Source organism: Stegostoma tigrinum, chromosome 24, assembly GCF_030684315.1.
Source record: "Stegostoma tigrinum isolate sSteTig4 chromosome 24, sSteTig4.hap1, whole genome shotgun sequence".
NCBI classification, from domain to species: Eukaryota; Metazoa; Chordata; class Chondrichthyes; order Orectolobiformes; family Stegostomatidae; genus Stegostoma; species Stegostoma tigrinum.
Window position 1 is genome coordinate 45671680 of NC_081377.1, and position 27608 is coordinate 45699287.

General features: G+C 47.9%; 1 protein-coding gene across 5 annotated transcripts in view; it reads right to left on the reverse strand.

The window, feature by feature from the left end:
• Window positions 1-846: 846 nt before the first annotated feature.
• LOC125465166 (myotubularin-related protein 9-like) overlaps window positions 847-27608 on the reverse strand; it is a 72118-nt gene continuing 45356 nt past the window's right edge. For all 5 annotated transcript variants that reach the window (XM_048558373.2, XM_048558374.2, XM_059654419.1 and 2 more), the window contains 3 exons: window positions 15891-16111; window positions 8645-8796; window positions 847-2866 (listed from right to left, as the gene is read on the reverse strand). In XM_048558373.2, coding sequence (XP_048414330.1) covers window positions 2721-2866; window positions 8645-8796; window positions 15891-16111 — 519 coding nt within the window. In that variant the 3' untranslated portion in view covers window positions 847-2720. The remainder of the gene's footprint in view (window positions 2867-8644; window positions 8797-15890; window positions 16112-27608) is intronic.

The following is a 27608-nucleotide window of genomic DNA, read 5'->3' on the forward strand; positions in this document are numbered from 1 at the left end:
TGTGGAATTGGGATGTGGAAAGACGGTTGGGCCTTTCCCCATGTATTTCCTCACTCGCTTCTCCAAACTTCACTCTCTCTCGGCTACACATGCCCTACATGTGAACACAATGATGTGACATCTACTGTCGTCAAATTTGTCAAAACTGTTCCTCATTTCAGTTCCATTATATGTGACCAAATTGGAAATTAATAAAATGAAATGACATTGAAAAGAATTGAAGTGTATTTAAATGCTTGATACAGTTAGCTCAGTTTGATGGATGGCTGTTTCTCAATGTAGAGTGATTCCGACAGAATGTGTTTGCTGAAGTTACCATGAAGGACTCTCCTTCTCCACCTCTTTCCTTGCCTGGGATACAGTGGTCCTCAGGTTAAACTATCACTAGTCATCTCTCCCCCTCTCCCTCTCTCTCTCACAACGGAGTAGGATGAGAATGACTTTACCCTAACAGCCAAAGGACTGTATATTGACAAATGCAATATTACAAAGGAGGATTGTACTAATAAACTTTATTTAAATTTTGATTTTACACAAATATAAATGTTTTGAAACTTTTTAAATGTGTAGAATTAACAATTCTATACTGATCTCATTAAAGAAATAAAACTCTCTTCATCTCATGAACACAAAATTTCTCAGTCATTTTGCAAAACGCAGATCTCGCTTTTGGAGAAGTGGCATGCAGTAAGATATTATAGGCAACAAGGTGTGGAGCTGAATGATCACAGTAGGCCAAGCAGCATCAAAGGAGCTGGAAGGCTGACGTTTTGGGCCTAGACCCTTCTTCAGAAAATGGTCTAGGCCCGAAACATCAGCCTTCCTGCTCTGATGCAGCTTGGCCTGCTGTGTTCATCCAGCTCTACACCTTGTCATCTCAGATTCTCCAGCATCTGCAGTTCCTACTATCTCTGCAGTAATATATTGATTATTCTATGAATGAAGAAGAATGTATTCAGTGTAATGTTACTAAGTATGTTGTGAAACAAACTACACTTGTTACCATTCTACTTCCTGAAATATATTAACAACATATACAGCAAACTCTCTGCTTTCTTCAAATCAGTATCTGCTCGGCATAAGAGGTTGTGGTTTGAATTGGGTGGACGAAGTTTAGGCACATATCCATTGAACCAACCACACAAAATATTATTGCAGTACTTCATTACCAACACTGGATGGCATAACATTGACTCTTTAAATTCTGGAACTCTAAAGATTTTCAACTAAAATGCAACATTTGGTAAAATACAATGACATTATTACTTACTGAGACAGTAAACCAGGATTAAGGTTCATATCTTTTCTCTTGCTTTAAAACAAAAGCACTGAGAGCCAAAAATCCCAAACACCTACAATATACATTTCCACTCTTGATCATTGCTCGTTACAGAGGGAAATAAATGTTCGCATTATCTAGGTAGCTGTGTATTTGAAATATTATCCTGTAATCTGAATAGAGTCTCTTATTGAGCTTCTCTGCGTAAACTGAAGCAATTTTGTTGATAATGTGTAAATACAAGAGAAATTGTCAATTCAAACAAAAAAACTCTGACCATGAATAACTTCAGGACAAAAGTATTTCAAAACTATAACAAAATTGTTAAGTTATGTTACTAACAATGCTATCCCTATATTTGAAAAATAGTATTCAGGAGAATGGTGTGGACTGATTCAGCTCCATAACAGGAGAGACTCCCCAATCAATGATAGTGAAATGTGAGGCTGGATGAACACAGCAGGCCCAGCAGCATCTCAGGAGCACAAAAGCTGACGTTTCGGGCCTAGATCCTTCATCAGAGAGGGGGATGGGGTGAGGGTTCTGGAATAAATAGGAGAGAGGGGGAGGCGGACCGAAGATGGAGAGAAAAGAAGATAGTTGGAGAGGAGAGTATAGGTGGGGAGGTTGGGAGGGGATAGGTCAGTCCAGGGAAGACGGACAGGTCAAGGAGGTGGGATGAGGTTAGTAGGTAGGAGATGGAGGTGCGGCTTGGGGTGGGAGGAAGGGATGGGTGAGAGGAAGAACAGGTTAGGAAGGCAGAGACAGGTTGGACTGGTTTTGGGATGCAGTGGGTGGAGGGGAAGAGCTGGACTGGTTGTGTGGTGCAGTGGGGGGAGGGGACGAACTGGGTTGGTTTTGGGATGTGGTGGGGGAAGGGGAGATTTTGAAGCTGGTGAAGCCCACATTGATACCATTGGGCTGCAGGGTTCCCAAGCGGAATATGAGTTGCTGTTCCCAGCATCTGTTCCAGCATCTGCAGTTCCCATTATCACAGACTCTCCAATCAGCTTGGCTGCTCATAACTCTGCCCTAATCAAGTACCTACTTCAGAATGGAAACTAGTAAATGTGCAAACATGACTAAATAACAAGTAGCTAAGGGCAGAGTGATCTGTAATAAGGAAAATATCTTGTAAACTGCAAAGAGTTCCCAGCTGATTAATCATTTTCATATTGGCAGCACGAATAATAAAGTAACAAATAAAGTTCTGAAACTTTTATTCAGCTACCATTGTGTTAATCAGATTGAAATTACTTTCCCTCCTTCTCTCTTTTCCACTCAGTTCCCTTCGCTGATCTCTGCGGGCGAATGGTCTGAGTTAGAGTTGGGTCTTTTCTATATCCCTCCAGCTGGTTGTGATCTTGAAAGAATGAGGCTGTAAAGTTCTGAAAATCATTCAAATTGAGAGTGGCCTCCGAATACTAAGTGCTGAAAGCTCCTAGAGTCCAGCAGGGTCTTCCCATTGAGCAGATAGTTCTGTACTTGTTGGATGTGTTTTTCTCCTGCTGTATTCCATTATGTGATTAATCTGCTCCCAAGCCTCATTCTGATGCTCTGGTGATCGATTCCATCTCAGGAACAAACCTGAAACAAAAGAAGGTGTCACTAAGGTGAGTGTCGAACTGGACCAGCTCCATGTTCAAAGCAATTTGTTATCTTATTCCAAAACCTGCCTTCATTCTGCTTTCTCCCTTTCTCACATTTACTCATTCTCTATCCACCTATTACTGCTTCCATCAATTTCCTTTATATTCATGTTCCTCCCAACTACTCTCCCATCTTTCACTATTATTTTCCTCCATTCTATCTCCAATGTACACGACTTCATTACTCTTATTCATTCATCTTTCATGATCTTCCTTCTTTCTTCTTTCTCTTCATTTTCTCCTCTTCTTTGCAATGTGCTCCTGTAGCTCCTTCCTTTAGACTTTGGACTTCTGCTTTATCCTGTATGGGATAGCAGTTTACTTTGGATTTCTCATTAATCTTGGCAGCGTAAACACCAGCCAGAAGTGCCAACATGAATAAAGCAGCTTCATTGTTTGAGAGGAGCCCAATTGTCCAATGCCAACAAGGCTGAAAATGTACAAGCGAATTTAAATTATCTTCCAACCACTATGAGGTTGTTTTCTGCTGTTTTTCCATTGCATTGATAAAGTTATTGAAATATAAATGTATTTATTAATAGTATTTGTATTATTCCTATACATACTTGAAATAATCTTCACATACTAACTTACTGTTTTAAACCTATTATCGGTGAATAAAACAATTCAAACCTACCCCTCTGAATTTTATTTTATTAATTTGCCCACTAATGCATAAACTAATAAGATTACAAATGAAAAGAGGAAATGCTGGAGAAATCCGTTATCTCCAGAGAGAAAATAGAATTAACATTTTGGGTCTGATATGACTTCTCCAGAACACTCTTCTATTGGGTCATATTGGACTTGAAACATTAACTCTGTTTCTCTTTCCACAGATACTGCCAGATCTGCTGAGTTTCTCCAGCATTTTCTCTTTCTTTTATTTCATATTTCCAGCATCTGCAGTATTTAGATTTGAAATAATAAGATTACAAAACTCTTGAGTTACAAAAGGAAAGATATTTGAGTTTTTGAGAAATATTATCACCCAGTCAAGTTCCCCTTTTCAGGCTTGATAATGATCAGCTGTGGTTTTTGTACTGATGCAGTTACAATTTCTTCATCAGCTTTCTTTCTACAACTTTGCACAGTCAGCAGCACTAGACACTGTTTCAAAGGCTGCCAAGCATCTGGAACAAGAAATCTCATCTGAATTTGATTCGTATAACATTTTAGATCATTGTTTGTATCTAATCATTACAATGCTTCTTGCTCTCTGGTCTTTGAAAAGAAACATTTCGGAAGTTAAAAACTTCCATTTCTGTGCTATCTCATTCGTCTGCCTCATGTCAACATATCCTGCTGAACCAACTTTTGGCAAGTTCTTCAACATTTATTTAAGTATTTTTCACCCAAAGATGTCTAATGTCTGCAGAGACAGTGTTCAAAAATAATAAGCAACTAAAGGCATTTGATAAGGTTCCCCATGGAAGGCTCATTCAGAAGGTCAGGAGGAATGGGATACAGGGGAACTTAGCTGCTTGGATACAGAATTGGCTGGCCAACAGAAGACAGCGAGTGGTAGTAGAAGGAAAAGATTCTGCCTGGAAGTCAGTGGTGAGTGGGGTTCCACAGGGCTCTGTCCTTGGGCCTCTACTGTTTGTAATTTTTATTAATGACTTGGACGAGGGAATTGAAGGATGGGTCAGCAAGTTTGCAGACGACACAAAGGTCGGAGGTGTCGTTGACAGTGTAGAGGGCTGTTGTAGGCTGCAGCGGGACATTGACAGGATGCAGAGATGGGCTGAGAGGTGGCAGATGGAGTTCAACCTGGATAAATGCGAGGTGATGCATTTTGGAAGGTCGAATTTGAAAGCTGAGTACAGGATTAAGGATAGGATTCTTGGCAGCGTGGAGGAACAGAGGGATCTTGGTGTGCAGATACATAGATCCCTTAAAATGGCCACCCAAGTGGACAGGGTTGTTAAGAAAGCATATGGTGTTTTGGCTTTCATTAACAGGGGGATTGAGTTTAAGAGTCGTGAGATCTTGTTGCAGCTCTATAAAACTTTGGTTAGACCGCACTTGGAATACTGCGTCCAGTTCTGGGCGCCCTATTATAGGAAAGATGTGGATGCTTTGGAGAGGGTTCAGAGGAGGTTTACCAGGATGCTGCCTGGACTGGAGGGCTTATCTTATGAAGAGAGGTTGACTGAGCTCGGTCTCTTTTCATTGGAGAAAAGGAGGAGGAGAGGGGACCTAATTGAGGTATACAAGATAATGAGAGGCATAGATAGAGTCGATAGCCAGAGACTATTTCCCAGGGCAGAAATGGCTAGCACGAGGGGTCATAGTTTTAAGCTGGTTGGTGGAAAGTATAGAGGGGATGTCAGAGGCAGGTTCTTTACGCAGAGAGTTGTGAGAGCATGGAATGCGTTGCCAGCAGCAGTTGTGGAAGCAAGGTCATTGGGGTCATTTAAGAGACTGCTGGACATGCATATGGTCACAGAAATTTGAGGGTGCATCCATGAGGATCAATGGTCGGCACAACATTGTGGGCTGAAGGGCCTGTTCTGTGCTGTACTGTTCTATGTTCTATGTTCTATGTTCTATGTTCTAAATGCTTTTCCTTCAGTTTAGTTATTTTTTCACCAGTCTCTTAGTTTGTCATTTTTTCACACCAATAGATTTCACTGATTTCCTGTAGAGTTTATTCTTTAAAGTTCAATGAGCTCCATTGTATCTTCCTTACCCTCAGTTTTCCTCAGTTACCTGCTAACCAGGAGCACCTCCAGTTCCTTTTATTTCCTGTCTGATGTTTTGTGCTGTCATAGTTTCATCAAGCTGATATTGACGTTTTATCACGGTGTCTTTAACTTTCAAATTTTATTTTGCCCATTCATTCTATTCACTTTTGAGTAGCATCTTCTGTCGTTTTGGCCTTTTGTCAATAGTGTAGCAGGAGAAATCCTCCAGCATGGATGCTATGGTCTGAATAGCCAACTTTTGCACCATAATGACTCTAAAGCATAATGAACGAGATGCCTTGCTTCTAGTTGATGAGGCAATGTAAAAGTATGTATACTTTGCTGGAATAACCATCTAATAGGGTGGGATACGGAAGTCTACATGTGCAAATTTAGCTTGTCCCACTCCTTCACTGGTTCCCCTGTGACAATGCAAATATTTTCTCTTGGGTATTTCATCCAATTTCCTCTTGAAAGTCCAGATTGAATCTGTCTCTACTACTCTCTCAAGCAGTGCATTCCAGGTTCAAGCCATTTACTCTATCCAAAAGCATCACCGGTCAAATACTTTTCATTCCTGACATTTTGTCTGTACCTTAAATGCCATCAAGGGGTTCTCCATCAGTTTTCACAGTGCGTTTGGAATGGAGTGCAGTCTGAAAGGATCTCTGATTATCTTATCAATTGGCTGATGGTGAGGTTTTTTTTGTCTCATTCAGATATTTAAAAATATGCTTATCCTTTACTCTCAAACTTACACTTTCTTCTATCTTTAGTTTCTAGCACCTTTCCTGAGAAGTCACTGCCATATTTATAGTGACATGTTCTTGTGGAAGATATTTGTCTGCAGCAGTTTCTGGACGAAGAATTGGTGCTGAGCACAAGCCCCGACCAGGGCTCCTGACTGACCAGAGACTACATGAGTTGCCGGATCCCAAGAGTCAAGCCTTCGCTTTGAATGTTGGGCTGTTCGACTCTTCAGGTAGGACCCAAAGGTGAAGTTCTGGTGGGTGGGTGGAGGTTCTAAGGAGTTGGATAATAGTTTGGTGGGCAGAGGGGTATGGGGAGGGTGCTACCTGAACAGTTGTGGACAATGTGTGGTAGCTTGGATGTGCAAAGCATCAAAATCAAGGACTCCAAATCTAAGTGCAACACCACTTAACTTATAGTGTCACAGAATCATGATGTATGCCTCCTCACCCAGTATTAAGCATTATGCTCCATTAGAGGGAGAGAGAGGGAGAGAGAGGGGGGTTGCAGGGAGTTGCATGTACCTGGAGAGGCACCACTTAACAAACACTGTGGGGCAGGACCAGGAGGGTATCCTCTAAGAAGGCACCCTGTCATTGGCATCAATCTCTAGTCATCTGGTCAAGGGAGCTAACTGTCTCACACAAAGCCCAACATGAAATCACAGAAATCAGGGCAACATTGCGAGAGCAAAGAACAGATACAGAGCTGGTTGGCTGCTTGGCCTTGATTTGTAACTGAAACACGTACATTGCAGGGTCAATCAAGATTTTAAAAAGTAGATTGTATAGGAAGCTCAAAGATAAGAGTGAATGTAATATTAGACAATTTTATGCATGATATACTGTGATAAACAGCCATTCAATTGGACAATCCTCCCTCTGTAATCACTGGACAATGGTCATGCTTTTGTTCCAGTTTGTTGGTCAAAACAAAATACATTCTAAAAAAATGCAAAACTTGGCATGTAGATAGGGTATGGTCCAAGGTGGAACTAGTTGGCTTTTGATAAGATATGAATCCAACTCCTGGAATTTTTAAAATAGTTATGACAACATCTACATTTTAAAATGTTGTGGGTTATTTTACCCGGAATGTCTCAGCGGCTGGGTAGAATTTGTCGCAGCCATCCAAATGTGAATTCTGAAGAAGGGTCCTGAACTGAAACATCAGCTTTCCTGCTCCTCTGATGCTGCCTGGCCTGCTGCGTTCCTCCAGCTCCATACTGTGTTATCTCAGACGCCAGCATCCAAAGAGAATTTTCAGAGCAGGTTGTTGGACTAGATTAGGCTTGAAGCCCCTCCAGTGAGATGGAAGTTCTGAATAAAACAATTTCTTCTTTCATCTTTGCAGTTTCAGAGACACAATAAGGCTGGACAGAGCTGTACAACTGTATTATCACTGCATTAAGGCAGCCTGCCAGAGGTATGTGCTCTCAGTGAGTGTCCTCTACAATTGTATTAACACAGTTACAGCATCCTGATGTGTGGTCACTGCTCACACCTTCCTATGTGGATTATATTTGTCAACAGTCCTGATGTTTCTGGCCCTGGCCTAGTTGCTGTGCTGAGTTTCCAAGCTTGTTACAGAACTACAAATCTCTTCAATTCCCTGAGAATTTCAACTCCCGTTAATAAAACCCCGTGAGTTTACTTTGCAACATTTCAACTTTTGAATGGCAATGAATTGAGCATTAGCCATCTCTGCTCCGCATGGGGAAATGACAAGATCCAACTCCTCTCACAGTCTTCTAAACAGCAGCATCAAAGGAGAGAGTGAAAGATAGAAAGAAGCAAAGGGAAAGGGAGATGGTGAAATGAAGAGAGACAGAGAAGGAGAAATAGAAAAGGAGAGAAAGATGGAACGTGTATTTGTCCACAACATTTTATAACCTGCAGACAGCCCAAAGTCAATGAAACAATTTGAAGGTGAGTCTCGGTTATTATGTAGGAGATGCAGCAGCCAATATGCTCGCGACAAGCTAACACAAATAACCATGTGATAATGACCAGTTTCTGTGTATTGGTGGTAAGATACTCGCCACAATACTGGGGAGGAGTCCACAGTTCTCCAAAATAGCCTCCTATGCTGCTTTACCTGAACCTGAAAGGGAAAGCAGGTTCTGTTTAAAGCCTTGTCTAAAATCTGGGTCAGGTCACACACTGCCTGTTTGGGTTTGTTTTCGTGTCAGCTGATCGATGGGTCAGGAGGGCCTGACATAAAGGGGAGCTGCTTCTTGGTTAGCAGCTTTCGCTGAAGACCCGAGTCCCATGTACCTTGCCAAAGCTGCAAGCTCTGTGGAGCTACGGAAGGCCAGATGGCGAAGTTGTTTCTTTCGTACAGAGGATTAATGTATTGCTTTCGCTCACAAGGTCGGTTCATCCAACTCCAAATCGAAATAGTCTGTTCCTTCACATTCAGGGTAAACCTACAAACAAAAAGGAAAATATTCCAAAGATGAGTACTTCTGCCGCCACTATTTTATATCTTTTGCTCAGGGATAATGGGAACTGCAGATGCTGGAGAATCTGAGATAACAAAGTGTGGAGCTGGATGAACACAGCAGGCCAAGCAGCATCTCAGGAGCACAATGCTCCGTGGCCTGCTGTGCTCATCCAGCTCCACACTTTCTTATATCTTTTGCTGACTGGTTTAATCTAATACAGCAGAGAGTTATCTTCCAATTTACAAGTGAAGCAAGTTTGAAGAAGCAGGATCCAATAATTATAACAGCGCTGATGAATCCCACTCACTCACTTCACTGCAAAATCTGGTGTTGATTAGCTTGGAAACCAAATCACAATTTATAATGGAGGACCCAGGTGAATCTGCTAATTCACCTTTGCTTCTTATGTGATACTATGTTAAGTTTGATCATGGGTAATACCAATTATCACAAAGTAAATCTTCCTTTGTACACATCATCTCAAATTAAATTCCTTTCCAACCTTAAACCTATGCCTTGTAGCTTTGAACTCCTCAATCCTAGGTAAAATTCCTTTGCTATTCACCTTATTTACACCTCTATAAAGTCATGAGGGACAGCAAAGGTCTTTTCTCTAGGGTAGGGTAGTTCAAAACTAGAGAGCATAGGTTTAAGGTGAGAGGAGAAAGATTAAAAAGGGAAAGGAGAGGCAACTTTTTCACACAAAGGGTGTTCAATGTGTGGAATGAGCTTCCAGAGGAAACGGTAGATGCAGCTACAGATACAACAATTAAAAAAACATTTAGATAGAAACAAAGAAATAAAGAAACCTACAGCACAGGAACAGGCCCTTCGGCCCTCCAAGCCTGCGCCGATCAAGATCCTCTGTCTAACCTGTCATCTATTTTCTAACGGTCTGTGTCCATTTGCTCCCTGCCCATCCATGTACCGGTCCAAATATATCTTAAAAGACGCTAACATGTCTGCGTCTACCACCTCCGCTGGCAACGCGTTCCAGGCGCCCACCACCCTCTGTATAAAGAACTTTCCACGCATATCTCCCTTCAACTTTCCTCCTCTCACTTTGAACTCATGACCCCGAGTAATTGAGTCCCCCACTCTGGGAAAAAGCTTTTTGCTATCCACCCTGTCTATACCCCTCATGATTTTGTAGACCTCAGTCAGGTCCCCCCTCAATCTCCGTCTTTCTAATGAAAATAATCCTAATCTACTCAACCTGTCTTCATAGCTAGCACCCTCCATACCAGGCAACATCCTGGTGAACCTCCTCTGCATCCTCTCCAAAGCATCCACATCCTTTTGGTAATGTGGCAACCAGAACTGTACACAGTACTCCAAATGTGGCCGAACCAAAGTCCTATACAACTGCAACATGACCTGCCAACTCTTGTACTCAATACCCCGCTCATTGAAGGAAAGCATGCCGTATGCCTACTTGACCACCCTATTGACCTGCGTTGTCGCCTTCAGGGAACAATGGACCTGAACACCCAGATCTCTCTGTTCATCAATTTTCCCTAGGACTTTTCCATTTACTGTATAGTTCACCCTTGAATTTGATCTTCCAAAATGCATCGCCTCGCATTTGCCCAGATTGAACTCCATCTGCCATTTATCTGCCCAACTCTCCAGTCTATCTATATTCTGCTGTAATTTCTGACAGTCCCCTTCACTATCAGCTACTCCACCAATCTTACTGTCATCTGCAAACTTGCTGATCAGACCACCTACACCTTCCTCCAGATCATTTATATATATCACAAACAACAGTGGTCCCAGCACAGATCCCTGTGGAACACCACTGGTTACAGGTCTCCAATTTGAGAAACTCCCTTCTACTACCATCCTCTGTCTCCAGTTGCCCAGCCAGTTTTTTATCCATCTAGCTAGCACACCCTGGACCCCATGTGACTTCACTTTCTCCATCAGCCTGCCATGGGGAACCTTAACAAACGTCTTACTGAAGTCCATGTATATGACATCTACAGCCTTTCTCTCATCAATCAACTTTGTCACGTCCTCAAAGAATTCTATTAAGTTGGTAAGACATAGGTACATAAATAGGAAAAAATTACAGGGATGTGGGCCAAACGCAGATAATTGGAACGAGTTTTGTTTGGGAAAGCTGGTCAGCATGGATAATTGGAAGCAATGGTGTGTTTCCATGCTGTATGCCTCTATGACTCTGAGTGACAACCCCATCCTTGTGTTGACCACAGTGATCTTTCTGAAAGACAGGGAAGACTAAAGAGATTTTTACATCGACAGGGGTATTCCGACACTGGCCTCAAATCTTTAAGCATCTTTCTCACTTCTGACACAGAGCTAATGAAAGTATCAGTCTTCTAAACCTTTGATGGTTAATCTTGGGATTTAGGAAATGTCATCTCTGGAAGGTCAGTTGCAGCATAGGACCCGATATCATTGATTCATGTCACCACATACTCCACTAGTCCCACATGTTTATATACACCGAACCTTTAACATTTCCTTTTGCCCACTAGTTTGCTGTAAGTGGTGAATTACTGTGAAAAACTCATAGTCTAGGGGATTCCTTTTGGCCAAATCCAGCCTCTGGAATTCTCCTAACTTGTCCGGATGAATATCGTCAGCAGTCGGAATCAGAAGCACAATATTCAGATATAAGTGTGTTAGAATTTATGAAACAGACATAGTGAAGCCTCCTCTGTGTAACATCCTTGCCAAATAAAACAGAAGCACAGCTGCATTAAAGGCCTGACTGAAACTGCAATGATCTCTTGCTGCTACAAGCTCAGCTACAGCTGTCTACAAACCACGTTTGCAGAATGAGAACATTTTGAAATGTGCTGAATCTCCCGGGGGGGGGGGGGAGGGGGGGGGTGGGGAAGTAACTTGCTTTGAAGATGTGACCATTTCCTCTTTCATTCTTAAAATGGTTGAAGTCTAAATAATATGCTCAGTCAAAGCAAAAGAATCAAAATCCGCTGATTTGTTTCTGAACAACTGGAGGAGAGACTTCCTTCGTCAGAATGTGAAAGTGTTCATAATGACTTCTCCCACCAGAAAACCAGCTCATTTTAAAAGGAAAAGACTTGCATTATATGCAATTATCCACTGTAATGGATAGTGGAAGCTAACATATAATTGGGAGTTCCCAAGTCTTCTCCCATATGCTGTTTAAATAAACCCCATAAATCTTACTTTAGTTTGAAGTTAAAAGTTTTCTCTCCCTCTGGCAGAGTCACATTAATCACTGAATTTAAAACTCCCAATAAAATGTTTATTTGAGAATGCAGTTGGAGAAGCAACAGCCAATGCATTACACAAGAATCAGAAAAGCAAAAATTTTTTGGTGTTTTTGCCTCTTCCTTCCATCGAGATGGATCCTTTAAAGCTAGCCTTCAACCTGGCTAAATTATAGCTCTGGAACTTGCAATGCGATGTTGATTGCTTACACAACAAGTACAACAGTAAAAGAAAACCCAAGTATGGAAAACAAAAGTCTGCATTCACCCTGTCGTTGGGACAAGCGGTGTATAACTGCACGTGACTGCATATTGGCTAACTGGCTCACTTCTCTAGGAGGAAGTTCCTCAGCGTGCACACTGTACTTAAATCTGAAGCCCTAATGCTGTTAACTGTTAGATTATATTAAGAACCAAAGGCAAATTCTGATCCCTTTTGTTATTAAAAACTATACCCAGCCCCTCACTCGCTGGATTTTGCAAGCCTTCTGGTTACAATGTCTTAACTTCTGTGGAAATTGCTTCTTTTTGATGGTTGGCCAGTTTATACCAAAGTTAAGGAAGTAATTTGTTGCACGTAATCAGAACTTCACAAATCTGAGTTCCATGCTAGTGGGATTTACTTGAAATTAGAGCTTTTTCCTGAACCTAAAGAGGAAGTAGAATTGAAACGCACAACTTAATGTCACTGCTAATTCAATGATAGGATTGCACTAGTAGTTAGTTCTAGCTGGGACATGGCGGGGGGGGGGGGGGGGGGGGGGGCGTGGTTGGCAGTCAGGAATGATCTTTCTCAGACAGTTCAGTGAGTTCCAGGCTATTTAACTTGGGGTGTTATCTGAATAATTCAGCATCATTTCCCATCACAACTGACAGGGAGGAGGGACCTCAGAGTTGATGCTAAAGAGCCTCACGTAGCAGGAGAAACCTATTCACACCATGAGGCTCAGACTAGACAGAGAGTGTGAATGAAAAGCTGGTAACTGGCAGCAATGAGGGAAGGCTCTGGACAAGAAAGGCCAGGGATTCATTACAAAGATCAGGGGAGCAATCATATTCCTCCTGGCCCCACTGACTGTCCATTTGAAAATGAAATGTTGCTTGTTGCTGCAACGTGTTCGGTCTCCACCAAGAATTTTTTGTGGTTCGATGTCATATAGATCTCAAGATTGCCTAATTTAAAATGAAACAACTCCACAGTCTTGTCACTGAAGTATGATTTTTCTGGGTAGTGGAACAGTCTAACTCATCCTTGAGTAAATGCAATGATCCAGTCTCACTGCTGTATGGAGAGAAGAATTCCACAGATTAACGAGCTTCTGGGAGAAAAATCCAATTCTAATCATCTCAGTCTTGGGAGAGTCCTAACATTTAAATAGTGTCCCCTTGTTCTACACTCACCCACTTCTCAACATCCAATCTGTCAAGTCCTGTCAGGATCTTATTTGCTTCAACAAGATCATCTCTCATTCTTCTAAGCTGCAATGGACACGCTCAACTTTTCCTCATGTGCTAGCCCCTTCATCCAGGTATTAGTCAAGTGAACCTCCTCTGAACTACATCCTAATGGATTTAAATCCTCTCTTATAGCCAAGGAGACAAAACTGTATCTTGTCCTCTGAAGGTGGTCATGCCAAGGGCCTGTTGCAACATGTCCCTACTTTTACACTTAATAGCCTTTCAGTAAACACCAACACTCCACTTGCCTTTCAATCACTTGCTGCATCTGTACACTAACTTCTTTTCATTCACATACTAGGACAAAAAGATCCCTCTACACTTGAGTTCTGCAATCTTTCTCTATTTTCTATTCTTCCAGATAAATTGGGAAGTTCATATTTTTCCACATTATATGTCACCTGCCAAAATCTAACCAACTGCTGAATCTATCCAAATCCCTTTGTAGATTCTTCATGTCTCTTGACAACTTACTTTCTCACCTATCCTTGTCTTACCAGTCAATGTATATTTCATACACAATAAAAACAGAAAGTGCTAGAGAAACACAGCAGGTCCGGCTGCATCTGTGAAGAGAAAAACAGAGTTAATGTTTCAAGTCTGATAAGACTCTTCTTCAGAACACAGCTCGTACACATTTTGTCACTTTATCCATGTCATTTGTAATGATTCTGAGTAACCGTGACTCCAGCACTAATCCCTGTCACACTCCACTAGTTACATCTTGCCATCCTGAAGATGAATTATTTATCCCTACTCTCTGACTGCTGGTAGCTAACTAATCCTCTAGATGTTGTCACTGATGTTGGACTTGAACACTAAACCTTTTGATTAACAGGCCAGGGTGCTACCCACCATACAATGGGTAACACCTCTGCTTTTAATTCATCGACCTCAGAGTTATGGGTCCAGAATGCTCCCACTAACATTCAACTGCTACACTATGAGCTGTTATTTTGCAGGAATGTTTGATGGAGCACCTTATCAAATGCTTTTGAAAACCCAAACACACAATTTCTACAGGTTTTATCCTAACCGTTACCTCCTCAAAGAACGCTAATAAATTAGCTAAACACAATTTCCCTTTCACAAAAGCATGTCCACTCTGCCTTATGATTTTCTAAGTGTCCTTCCATGACCTCCTTAATCATGGATTGTGGCATTTTGTATATAATAGACATGAGGCAAATTGCCTGTAGTTTGCTGCTTTCTGGTTCTTTCCTTTCTGGAGTAGAGGGGTACATTTGCAATGCACCATTCTGCTGCGGCTTTCCCAACAAGTCTCGAGAATTTTGGAACATGACAACTGATGCATTTTATATCTCCCATCTTCACCATCATTTGAAATCTTGGAGACTTCAGGCATGAAGGGAACTGTCACCACTGCAAAGCAGGGGCAGGTTTCTGAGAATTTCCCCAACCATCTGGGATACAAGTGAGACATCAGGAGACTAAATGCAGAGGGTGTGACCGCTTCACAGGACACATGCGTTCTACCTGCTAAAAAGACCCTGAGCTTCCAACTGTCTGCCACTTTACCACATCATCATGTTCCTTGACCAATATCTCTGTCTCTGGCTTGCTCCAGCACACAAGAGCATTTAGCCCACCATCTCTATGCTTGCCCTTCCAAACAGCAATGTAGTTAATTCCATGAGCTGGCTCCAGGGAAGCTCAGCACAAGCTGGAAGAACAGCACCTCATTTTCCACTTGGGGATGCTGCAGCCCTCTGGACTCAATATTGAATTCAATAATTTTAGGGCCTGAGCACCTTTTCACATGGCCTTATCCCAAGCACCACACTCAAAGCATTGTCATCACATGCCTTCTACCACAAACAACCTGTTGTCAGCCACTGACGTCCCCATGAGCAGCTATTCATTCTCCAAGGCTGACCTTTACCCACTTCTTTTTCTGCCCAATTGTTTCTCTTTCCCTCTCAGCTCCATTTTCACCGATTGTTCATTCCTTCCCTCTCCCTGCACCTTCTCCAGCGTAAAAACCAAGCGTTTCCTAGCTACCATCACTTCTGAAGAAGGGTCACTGGACCTGAAATGCTAACTCTGCTTTCTCTCCACTAATACTGCCAGACTTGCTGAGTTTCTCGAGCAATTTCTGTTTTTCTTTTCAGACTTCCAGCATTCACAGTTTTCTGCTTATCTGAATGGATTATATTAGCTATCTACTGTTGTGTAATATTTATTTGATTCAATATTTTGATTCTCAAAATATTTCGAAGTTTGGAAACATTGAATGAAATTTGACCTAAAGAAACTAAGTCCTGATAGAATAATTTCACAGACTGCTACTGTAAAGAACTCAGCGATGATTCACTGACAATGACCTTCACATTAGGTGGAGTTTGGTAAAATAATTTCCTCGTACATTACCGTTCCTTTTCATTATTACACAGGAATGTCCCAAAGCAGGATGCGTAGGCATGTTCAAACAATGTGATCAGGAAGCGCTCATTAAACTGAAATGAGCAAGGGAATTGGATGGTCATCTGCCAGCAGCAATCCAGGAAGATGAGGAAGACGGGTGCTTCTTGTTTCAGCTTGGCATGTGAATAAGCTGAACTGGCACATCGCTGCTGGAAAGGATGCCCTGCCTGAAGAAAAAGAAAATAAAAATGTGACTTGAACACTTCAGGTTGAGCAATACCAACCATTCACCTTTGCCAAGGTATCAGTAATGGAATAGACGCATCCTCAGGATCAGCAGTATTAATATTGTTGTTTTATATTCTTCTCTGATATTCTTCCAGCAAGAATCACTGGATAGCATTCTGGAGCGGAGATCCAGAAATCATGTAAAATCATAAACTCCTCAAGCACACAACAAGAACATTCAGCCCACCATCTCTATGCTTGCTCTTCCAACCAGCAATGTAGTTAATTCCACAAGCTGGTTTTCTCCCACTGCTGGCACAGTGATGTTGTGTGAATTATTCACGGCGCTGACCGAGAGCAGCTCAATGGCAGAACCCCTCCTGAGCCTGTATCCTGATAGCAGAGCCATGGGGCTGTCTCTTTCTGCTGCTAAAGTTAGATGTGAACTACAAATTTCTAGATTCCAGAGACAGGTACGGACCAACGGTTAAATACTTTGTGGAGTAATAGTCTGCTGCTGAACTGGAGGGTGAGACAGTATTACTTGTAGATAGCAGACGGAATGGTGAAAACTACGTTCCTGTGAGTGAGTTTTGAGAAGATTTGTAGCTCAGGTTGAGGTTCTGGCTGTGAGTTTGCTCGCTGAGCTGGAAGGTTAGTTTTCAGACGTTTCGTCACCTTTATTTTTAATTTGAAAAAATATACTTTATTCATAGAACGTACAAAAAATAAAACATATTTATACACCTACCCAGTCATGCAAGGCGCTCCCGGTTACCCGGGGGTACGTACACCAACTAAAGGCAAAAACAAAACAAAGAAAAAAAACAAAGCAAAGAAAATACCCCGGCAGTCATCACCCCGCACAGTCCCCGTTGGCTGCCTGACCAGTTGGGGAAGGCGCCAGCTGGGCCCAGTTACCAGAAAGGGCCCTTTGTTTCTATTCTGGACGAGGGGTTTCATGCGGTGGTCTTTCCCCACCGGGCCTTGGCGGCGGCTGCCCCAAGCTTTAGCGCGTCCCTCAGCACGTAGTCCTGGACCTTGGAGTGCGCCAGTCTGCAACACTCGGTCAGGGTCAGTTCTTTCAGCTGGCAGACCAGCAAGTTGTGGGCAGACCAAAGAGCGTCTTTCACCGCATTGATGGTCCTCCAGGCGCAGTTGATGTTGGTCTCGGTGTGCATCCCCGGAAACAGCCCGTAGAGCACGGAGTCCCGTGTCACGGAGCTGCTCGGGACGAACCTCGACAAATACCACTGCATCCCCCTCCAGACCTCCTGCGCATAGGCACACTCCAGAAGGAGGTGATCGACAGTCTCGTTCCCCCCCGCAGCCACCTCAGGGGGCAGCATGCGGTGGTGCAGAGATTCCGGGCATGCATAAAGGATCTCACTGGCAGAGCCCCTCTCACTGCCAGCCAAGCAATGTCCTTGTGCTTGTTTGAAAGTTCTGGCGATGAGGCATTCTGCCAAACGAGTTTGGCAGTCTGCGTGGGGAACCACACGACGGGATCCACCTTCTCCTTTTCCCGAAGGGTCTCGAGGATCCTACATGCTGACCACTGCCTGACGGCCTTGTGGTCAAAGGTGTTTCCTTTCAAAAATTTATCCACGAAGGACAGGTGGTACGGGACGGTCCAACTACTCGGAGTGTTCCGCGGCAATGAGACCAGGCCCATCCTTCGCAACACCGGGGACAGGTAGAACCTCAGTAAGTAGTGACACTAGGTGTTTGCGTACTGAGGATCTACGCACAGCTTGATGCAGCCGCACACAAAGGTAGCCGTCAGGGCGAGGGTGGCGTTCGGTACGCCCTTTCCCCCATTTCCCAGGTCTTTGTATATGATGTCTGTGCAGACCCGGTCCATCCTCGACCCCCAAATGAAGTGGAAGATGGCCCGGGTGACCGCAGCAGCGCAGGTCCAGGGAATAGGCCAGGCCTGGGCCACATACAACAGTACCGAAAGCCCCTCGCACCTGACAACCCGCGATGGAGAGGGACCGGAGCGTCCATCTGCCCAGTTTCTGCTTCAGTTTGGTGATACGCTCCTCCCAAGTCTTAGTGCACGCCCCAGCTCCACCGAACCAAACACCCAGCACCTTCAGGTAGTCTGTCCTGACGGTGAAAGGGATGAAGGAGCGGTCGTCCCAGATCCCGAAGAACATGACCTCGCTCTTACCTATATTGACTTTGGCACCCGAGGCCACTTCAAACTGGCCGCAGACGCCCAACAGCCTACTCACCGACCGACGATCGGTGCAGACGACGGCGACATTGTCCATGTACAGGGAGGTCTTGACCTGAAGGCCTCCGCTGCCTGGGATAGTCACGCCCTTCAGGCTCACGTCCTTCCTGATGGATGTGGCAAAGGGCTCCACGCAGCACACGAACAAGGCAGGAGAGAGCGGGCAGCCCTGCCTGAACTCTAGATCTAACAGGAAAACTGTCCGATTCCCACCCGTTGATCGAGACTGCGCTAACGATGTTTGTGCAGAGCAGCCGGATCCAATTGCGGATGCCCTCCCCGAACCCCAATTTGGAGAAGACGTCCCTCATGTAAGCATGAGAGACCCTGTCGAAGGCCTTCTCCTGGTCCACGCTGACGAGGCAGGTGTCCACCCGCCTGTCCTGTACGTAGGCGATCGTATCCCTGATGAGCGCGAGGCTCTCAGCGATCTTCCTGCCCGGCACAGCACAGGTTTGGTCAGGGTGAATCACCGACTCCAGGACAGACCTGACCCGGTTGACTATGACCTTGGCCAGGATTTTGTAGTCCACGTTCAATAGTGAAATGGGACGCCAATTCTTAATTTCTTCCCTCTCCCCCTTCCTCTTGTAAATGAGGGTGATGATGCCCTTCCTCATGGACTTGCACATTTCCCCTGCCCGAAGCGCACTATCGTACACCTCCAGCAGGTCCTGGCCGACCAGGTCCCACAGAGTAGAAGACAGCTCGACCAGTAAGCCGTCGCTCCCGTGAGTCTTATTCCTCTCCAAGGATTTGAGGGCTCTGGTCAGCTCGTCCAGGGATATTGGCCAGTCCAGCCACTCCCTCGTGCCGTCGTCTAAGACCTCCGTGATAGACGACAGGAATGACTCGGAGGCCATGTTGTCTGTGGGCTTCGCGTCTTACAGCCCGGTAAAAAAGGATCTGCTGATCCTCAAAATGTCGGGCCAGGGCGACATCACCGAGCCATCGTCCTCCTTCAGCCGGCTAAGCACAGAGCTCTCTTTGTGCACTTTCTGAAAGCAGAAACGCGGGCACATCTCATCCTGCTTCACGGAGCGGACCCTGGACCGGAAGATTATCCTGGAGGCCTCTGCGGCGAAGAGCGAGGCTTGCTGGCCCCTCACCTCGCGGAGGCCCTCCTTGACATCGACCCCCATCAACTGCAGAAGGAGCAGGTTCTGCACCCTTTTCTGGAGTCATGACATCTTTCCCCGCCTCTCTCTTGCCTTCCGAACACCCCTGAGGACAAAGAACCTCTTGATGTTCTCCTTCACCGTCTCCCACCAGTCGCCCGGAGACTAAAGAGGGGTTTCATGGTTCTCCAACCAGCGTATTCCCTCTTGAGCTCCTCGATGTTTTCTGGGGTCAACAGAGTCGTGTTGAGCTTCCACGTACCCTTGCCGGCCAGCTGGTCGTCCTGTAAATGACAGTCGGCCAGCAGGAGGCAGTGGTCAGAGAAGAACACCAGCTCGACGCCGGTGGACCTGACCGAGAATGCCCGTGACACAAATAGGAAGTCTATCCTTGAGCGAATAGACCCGTCTGGCCGCGACCAGGTGTACTTCTGCTGCGCTCCGTCTGCAGGGGTGCTGAAGACGTCGAGCAGCTTGGCGTCCTTCACTGTGCCCATCAGGAATCTGGACGTGACGTCCAGTTGACTCCCCCCACCCGCTGTCCCCACGCCGGATCTTCCATCTGCATCAATGATGCAGTTGAAGTCTCCACCTAGGATGACCGGCCTGGACGTAGCCAGCAGGGGTGGAAGCCGCTGCAGGACGGCCAACCGCTCACTCCGTACCACTGGGGCGTACACGTTGATCAGCCTCAGGGGAGCGTTCCTGTAGGTGATGTCAGCCACTAGGAGGCGCCCCCCCACCACCTCCTGAACTTGAGAGATGGTGAAGTTGTGCCCCCGCAGCAGAATAGCCAGGTCCGAGGAGCGACAGTCGTTACCCCACAACGAGATCGAAGGCCCACAGGTCCAGGCGCCGGACCATTTCCCGTACCTGCTGAGGTGCGGTATCCCGCAGTCCTGCAGAAACAGGAGATCCGCCTTGATGGTGGTCAGGTAGGCCAACGTGGACACACATCTTGCGGTTGACTTGACGCTGCGCACATTAATGCTCGCAACTCGTACCCCCATTGTGGGCAGTGACCACAGTACCCTCCCCAAGTCCAAGGTCCAGCCACTCCATCTGTCCCTTCATGCCGATTGCCCAGGCTAACTTCTGGATGCTCTCTGGGCTCAGGGAACTGTCTGTGCTGCCTTCCGGGTGGCATCCCCCCGTCGGGTGTACGGAGGCAGGAGAATCTGGCTCTGGGTCAGGCTGGGGACACGCTGCTTCCTCCTTCTTGCCTGAAGGTTCCGGGGGTGGCCTCCTGGGCCCCAGCGGCACATGACTGGGTGTCGGTGGTAGCCTCAGGACGCCTCCCGTCACCTGGAATCGGGGTGCTGCTTTCCTTCTCCCTTGAGATCTTTAGCTTCTGCTTCGGGCGGGCCCCCTCCGAATCTCCCTCGTCAGAGGAGCTCTTATAGCTCCCCTGTAGCTGCCTCTTCCTGCCTGATGGTTGTGGTGCCAGGGCCTGCTGGCGCGCCTTCGTCCTCGCTTTCCGGACCGTCGTCCACTCCCCTGGGCCACCTGTCGCCATCGACTGCGGGTTGTTGGCGGGGAGTGGAGCCTGCAGGGGTGCTTTGCTGGCCTCGGGTCCGTCATGCGGGGCTGGGCCCTCCTGCACGACCTGGCCCTCCTGCACATTAGGGGGTTCCTTGTAGCGGCCTGGTGCCTTCCTCTCCTCTGGTGGGGCATGCCCTGCATTGCCCCTGCCGGCGACCTGGGCGTAGGTGGTCCCCCGCTGCAGGCATGCCCTGTAGATGTGGCCGGCTTCCCCACAAAGGTTGCAGCTTTTTGCTCGTGGACAATCCTTTGCAAGGTGTCCCTCCTCCCTGCAGTTCCTGCAGATGGTGGCTTTGTGGGCGGCCGCCACGTGACCTGACCTACCATAGGCATGGCAGACTTTAGGTTGCCCTGCATAGGTCAGGTAGCCCTTGTTCCCGCCGATCGCGAAGCTGGACGGTGGGTGCACGATGTTCCCGTCCGCGCCCGTCCTCAGCGTCTCCCTGACCTGCCTCTTACTCGTCCAGATGCCAAAGGGGTCCATGATGTCGGTTAGGTCCCCCTCCACCTTCACGTACCTTCCGAGGAACGTCAGGTCATCAACTGCTGGCACATGCGGGTTGTACATGTGTACAGTCACCATACGGCTCCTCTGTGCTGGCATCACAAACAGCGGGACAGCGGTCAATACAGAGAGGGGGCCCTCACCTCCTTTCTCCTTGAAAACCTCCAGGAAGCGCTCGCAAAGCTTGGCACTCCGGAAGGTCACGTCGTAAAAACCTCCTCCGGGGAAATCCTGCAGGCAGTAATTGTCCGCAGCAGCGAACCCACAACAGTCCAACAGGACCCTCTTCACGAAGAAGGTGCGGTCCACAGGTGCACCTTCATCCACCTTCTTTACGGAAACACAGAGGTGTTCCGGACCCCCTGACCTGGGGCACGAGCACTTGCCGCAGCCATCGTTGCAGGTTGGCTGCTCCCCTGAACCAGCGTTAGGCCGAAGCCAGCATTAAGATCCACTGGTTGCAAGGGTGCACAGCCAACCCGATGTCTTCCTTCCACTTCCAACACAGTCACACTGTCCTCCTCTCGGTCCACAAAACAGTGGGTCTTTATTTTGTTCTGGATGTAAGCTGGTTCACTGAGCTGGAAGGTTTGTTCCCAGATAATCAGTCACCATTCTAGGTAACATCAACAATGAGCCTCTGACAAAGCGCTGGTGTTATGTCCCGCTTCCTATTTATCTGTTTCGGTTTCCTTGGGTTGGTGATGTCATTTCCTGTGTTGGTGATGTCATTTCCTGTTCTTTTTCTCAGAGGATGGTAGATTGGCTCCAAATCAATGTGTTTGTTGATGGAGTTCCGGTTGGAATGCCATGCTCCTAGGAATTCTCGTGCATGTCTCTGTTTGGCTTGTCCTTGGATGGGTGTGTCGTCCCAAACAAAGTGGTGTCCTTCCTCATCTGTATGTAAGGATACTAGTGAGAGTGGGTCATGTTGTTTTGTGGCTAGTTGATGTTCATGTATCCTGGTGGCTAGCTTTCTGCCTGTTTGTCCAATGTAGTGTTTGTCACAGTTCTTGCAAGGTATTTTGTAGATGACGTCCGCTTTGCTTGTTGTCTGTATAGGGTCTTTTAAGTTCATTAGCTGCTGTTTTAGTGTGTTGGTGGGTTTGTGGGCTACCCTGATGCCAAGAGGTCCGAGTAGTCTGGCAGTCATTTCGGAAATGTCTTTGATGTAGGGGAGAGTGAAATCACTGTCAAACTACTCTGACCTCTTGGCATCAGGGTAGCCCACAAACCCGCCAACACATTAAAACAGCAGCTAATGAACTTAAAAGATCCTATGCAGACAACAAGCAAAAAGAAGGTCATTTACAAAATACCTTGCAAGAACTGTGACAAACACTACATTGGACAAACAGGCAGAAAGCTAGCCACCAGGATACATGAACATCAACTAGCCACAAAACGACATGATCCACTATCACTCGTATCCTTACATACAGATGAAGAAGGACACCACTTTGATTGGGACAACACACCCATCCTAGGACAAGCCAAACAGAGACACGCACGAGAATTCCTAGAAGCATGGCATTCCAACCGGAACTCCATCAACAAACACATTGATTTGGAGCCAATCTGCCATCCGCTGAGAAAGAGAACAGGAAATGACATCACCAACACAGGAAATGACATCACCAACCCAAGGAAACCTAAACAGATAAATAGAAAGCAGGACATAACACCAGCGCTTCATTGGAGGCTCACTGATGATGTTACCTAGAATGGTGACAAAACATCTGGGAGCACACCTACAAGCTCAGTGAACCAGCTTACATCCAGAACAAAATAAAGACCCACTCTCTTGTGGACCAAGAGGAGGAGAGTGCTGTGTTGGAGGTAAAAGGAAGACGTCGAGTTGGCTGTGCACCCTTGCAACCAGTGGATCTTAATGCTGGCTTCGGCCTAACGCTGGTTCAGGGGAGCAGCCAACCTGCAACGATGGCTGCGGCAAGTGCTCGTGCCCCAGGTCAGAGGGTCCGGAACACCATCCGTGTATCTGTGAAGAAGGTGGATGAAGGTGCACCTGTGGACCACACCTTCTTTGTGAAGAGAGTCCTGTTGGACTGTTGCGGGTTCGCTGATGCAGACATTTACTGCCTGCAGGATTTCCCCGGAAGAGGTTTTTATGACGTGACCTTCAGGAGTGCCAAGATTTGCGAGCGCTTCCTGGAGGTTTTCAAGGAGAAAGGAGGTGAGGGCCCCATCTCTGTATTGACCGCTGTCCCGCTGTTTGTGATGCCAGCGCAGAGGAGCTGTATGGTGACTGTACACATGTACAACCCGCATGTGCCAGCAGTTAATGTCCTGACCTTCCTTGGAAGGTACGTGACGGTGGAAGGGGACCTAACTGACATCATGGACCCCTTTGGCATCTGGATGAGTAAGAGGCAGGTCAAGGTGACGCTGAGGATGGGCGCAGACGGGAATGTCGCACACCCACCGTCCAGCTTCGCGATCGACGGGAGCAAGGGCTACCTGACCTATGCAGGGCAACCTACAGTCTGCCATGCCTGTGGTAGGTCAGGTCACATGGCGGCCGTCTGCAAAGCCACCATCTGCAGGAACTGCAGGGAGGAGGGACACCTTGCAGAGGATTTCCCCCAAGAGAAAAGCTGCAACCTTTGCGGGGAAGCCGGCCACCTCTACACGGCATGCCCGCAGCGGGGGACCACCTACGCCCAGGTCACCGGCAGGGACAATGCGGGGCCAGCCCCCCTGGAGGAGAGGAAGGCACCAGGGCCCAGCAAGGACCCCACTAATGTGCAGGAGGGCCTGGTCGTGCAGGAGGGCCCAGCCCTGCACGATGGGCCCGAGGCCAGCAAAGCGCCCCTCCAGGCTCCGCTCCCCCGCGACAACCCGGAGTCGATGGAGGCGGCAACAGGTGACCCAGGGGAGTGGACGACGGTCCGGAAAGCGGGGAGGAAGATGCATCGTCGGGCCCAGGAACCGCAACCATCAGGCGGGAAGAGGCAGCTACAGGGGGGCTATAAGAGCTCCTCTGATGAGGGGGATTCGGAGAGGGCCCGCCCGAAGCAGAAGCTAAAGATCTCAAGGGGGAAGGAAAGCAGCACCACGCTTCCAGGTGACGGGGGGGTGTCCTGAGGCTCCCTCCGACACCCAGTCATGTGCTGCTGGGTCACTGGAGGGCCCCCTGGAACTTCCAGGCAGGAAGGAGGAAACACCTCGTCCCCAGCCTGACCCAGAGCCGGACTCTCCTGCCTCCGTATCCCCGATGGGGGGGATGCCACCCGGAAGGCAGCATGGATGGTTTCCTGAGCCCGGAGAGCGTCCAGCAGTTAGGCCGAGCAATGGGCATGAAGGGACAGATAGAGGGGCTGGACCTTGGACTTGGGGAGGGTACTGCGGTCACTGCCCACAATGGGGGTACGAGTTGCGAGCATTAGTGTGCGCAGCGTCAAGTCCACCGCAAGATGTGTGTCCACGTTGGCCTACCTGACCACCATCAAGGCGGACCTCCTGTTTCTGCAGGACTGCGGGATACCGCATCTCAGTAGGTACGGGAAATGGTCCGGCGCCTGGACCTGTGGGCCTTCAATCTGGTCGGGGGGTAACGACTGTCGCTCCTCGGGGCTGGCTGTTCTGCTGTGGGGGCGCAACTTCACCATCTCTCAGGTTCAGGAGGTGGTGGGGGTGGGGGTGGGGGCGCCTCCTCGTGGCTGCCGTCACCTATAGGAACGCTCCCCTGATGCTGATTAACGTGTACGCCCCAGCGGTACTGAGTGTGCGGTTGGCCGTCCTGTAGCGGCTTCCACCTCTGCTGGCTACGTCCAGGCCGGTCATCCTAGGCAGAGACTTCAACTGCATCATCGATGCAGATGGAAGATCCGGCGTGGGGACAGCGGGTGGGGGCAGTCAACTGGACGCCAAGCTGCTTGACGTCTTCAGCGCCCCTGCAGACGGAGTGCAGCTGAGATACACCTGGTTGCGGCCAAACGGGTCTATTCGGTCAAGGATAGACTTCCTGTTTGTGTCACGGGCATTTTCGGTCAGGTCCATCGGCATCGAGCCGGTGTTCTTCTCTGACCACTGTCTCCTGCTGGCCTACTGTCACTTACAGGACGACCAGCCGGCCGGCAGGGGGACGTGGAAGCAAAAACACGACTCTGTTGATCCTAGAAAACGTCGAGGACTTTTAGGGGGAGTACGCCGGTTGGAGAACCGTAAAACCCCTCTTTGAGTCTCCGGGCGACTGGTGGGAGACGGTGAAGGAGAACATCAAGAGGTTCTTTGTCCTCAAGGGTGTTCGGAAGGCGAGAGAGAGGTGGGGAAAGCTGACGCGACACCAGAAAAGGGTGCAGAAACTGCTCCTTCTGCAGTTGATGGGGGTCGATGTCACGGAGGACCTCCGTGAGGTGAGGGGCCAGCAAGCCTCGCTCTTCACTGCGGAGGCCTCCAGGATAATCTTCCGGTCCAGGGTCCGCTCCGTGAAGCAGGACGAGACGTGCTCGCGTTTCTTCTTTCAGAAGATGCACAAAGAGAGCTCTGTGCTTAGCCGGCTGAAGGAGGACGACGGCTCGGTGATGTCGTCTCGGCCCGACATTTTGAGGATCAGCAGCTCCTTCTATGCCGGACTGTACGACACGAAGCCCACGGACAGCACGGCCTCTGAGTCGTTCCTGTCGTCTATCACGGAGGTCTTAGACGACGGCACGAGGGAGTGGCTGGACCGGCCGATATCCCTGGACCAGCTGACCAGAGCCCTCAAGTACTTGGAGAGGAATAGGACTCCCAGGAGCGACGGCTTACCGGTCGAGCTGAATTCCGCTCTGTAGGACCTTGTCGGCCAGGACCTGCTGGAGGTGTACGATAGTGCGCTTCGGGCAGGGGAAATGTGCAAGTCCATGAGGAAGGGCATCATCACCCTCATTTACAAGAGGAAGGTGGAGAGGGAAGAAATTAAGAATTGGCGTCCCATTTCACTATTGAACGTGGGCTACAAAATCTTGGCCAAGGTCATAGCCAACCGGGTCAGGTCTGTCCTGGAGTCGGTGATTCACCCTGACCAAACCTGTGCTGTGCCGGGCAGGAAGATCGCTGAGAGCCTCGTGCTCATCAGGGATACGATCGCCTACGTGCAGGACAGGCGGGTGGACATCTGCCTCGTCAGCGTGGACCAGGAGAAGGCCTTCGACTGGGTCTCTCATGCTTACATGAAGGACGTCCTCTCCAAATTGGGGTTCGGAGAGGGCATCCGCAATTGGATCCGGCTGCTCTACGCTAACATCGTTAGCACAGTCTCGATCAAGGGGTGGGAATCGGACATTTTTCCTGTTAGATCTGGAGTCAGGCAGGGCTGCCCGCTCTCTCCTGCCTTGTTCGTGTGCTGTGTGGAGCCCTTCGCCCCGACCATCAGGAAGGACGTGAGCCTGAAGGGCGTGACTATCCCAGGCAGCGGAGGCCTTCAGGTCAAGACCTCCCTGTACAGGAACGACGTCGCCGTCTTCTGCACCGATCGTCGGTCGGTGAGTAGGCTGTTGGACATCTGCGGCCAGTTTGAAATGGCCTCGGGTGCCAAAGTCAATCGGGGTAAGAGTGAGGTCATGTTCTTCGGGAACTGAGACAACCGCTCCTTCATCCCCTTCACCGTCAGGACAGACTACCTGAAGGTGCTGGGTGTTTGGTTCGGTGGAGTTGGGGCGTGCACTAAGACTTGGGAGGAGCGTATCACCAAACTGAAGCAGAAGCTGGGCAGGTGGACGCTCCGGTCCCTCTCCATCGCGGGTAAGAACCTGGTTGTCAGGTGCGAGGGGCTTTCGGTACTGTTGTATGTGGCCCAGGCCTGGCCTATTCCCTGGACCTGCGCCGCTGCGGTCACCCGGGCCATCTTCCACTTCATTTGGGGGTCGAGGATGGACCGGGTCCGCAGAGACACCATGTACAAAGACCTGGGAAATGGGGGAAAGGGCGTACCGAACGCCACCCTCGCGCTGACGGCTACCTTTGTGTGCGGCTGCATCAAGCTGTGCGTAGATCCTCAGTACGCAAACACCAAGTGTCACTACTTACTGAGGTTCTACCTGTCCCCGGTGTTGCGAAGGATGGGCCCGGCCTTGTTGCCGCGGAAC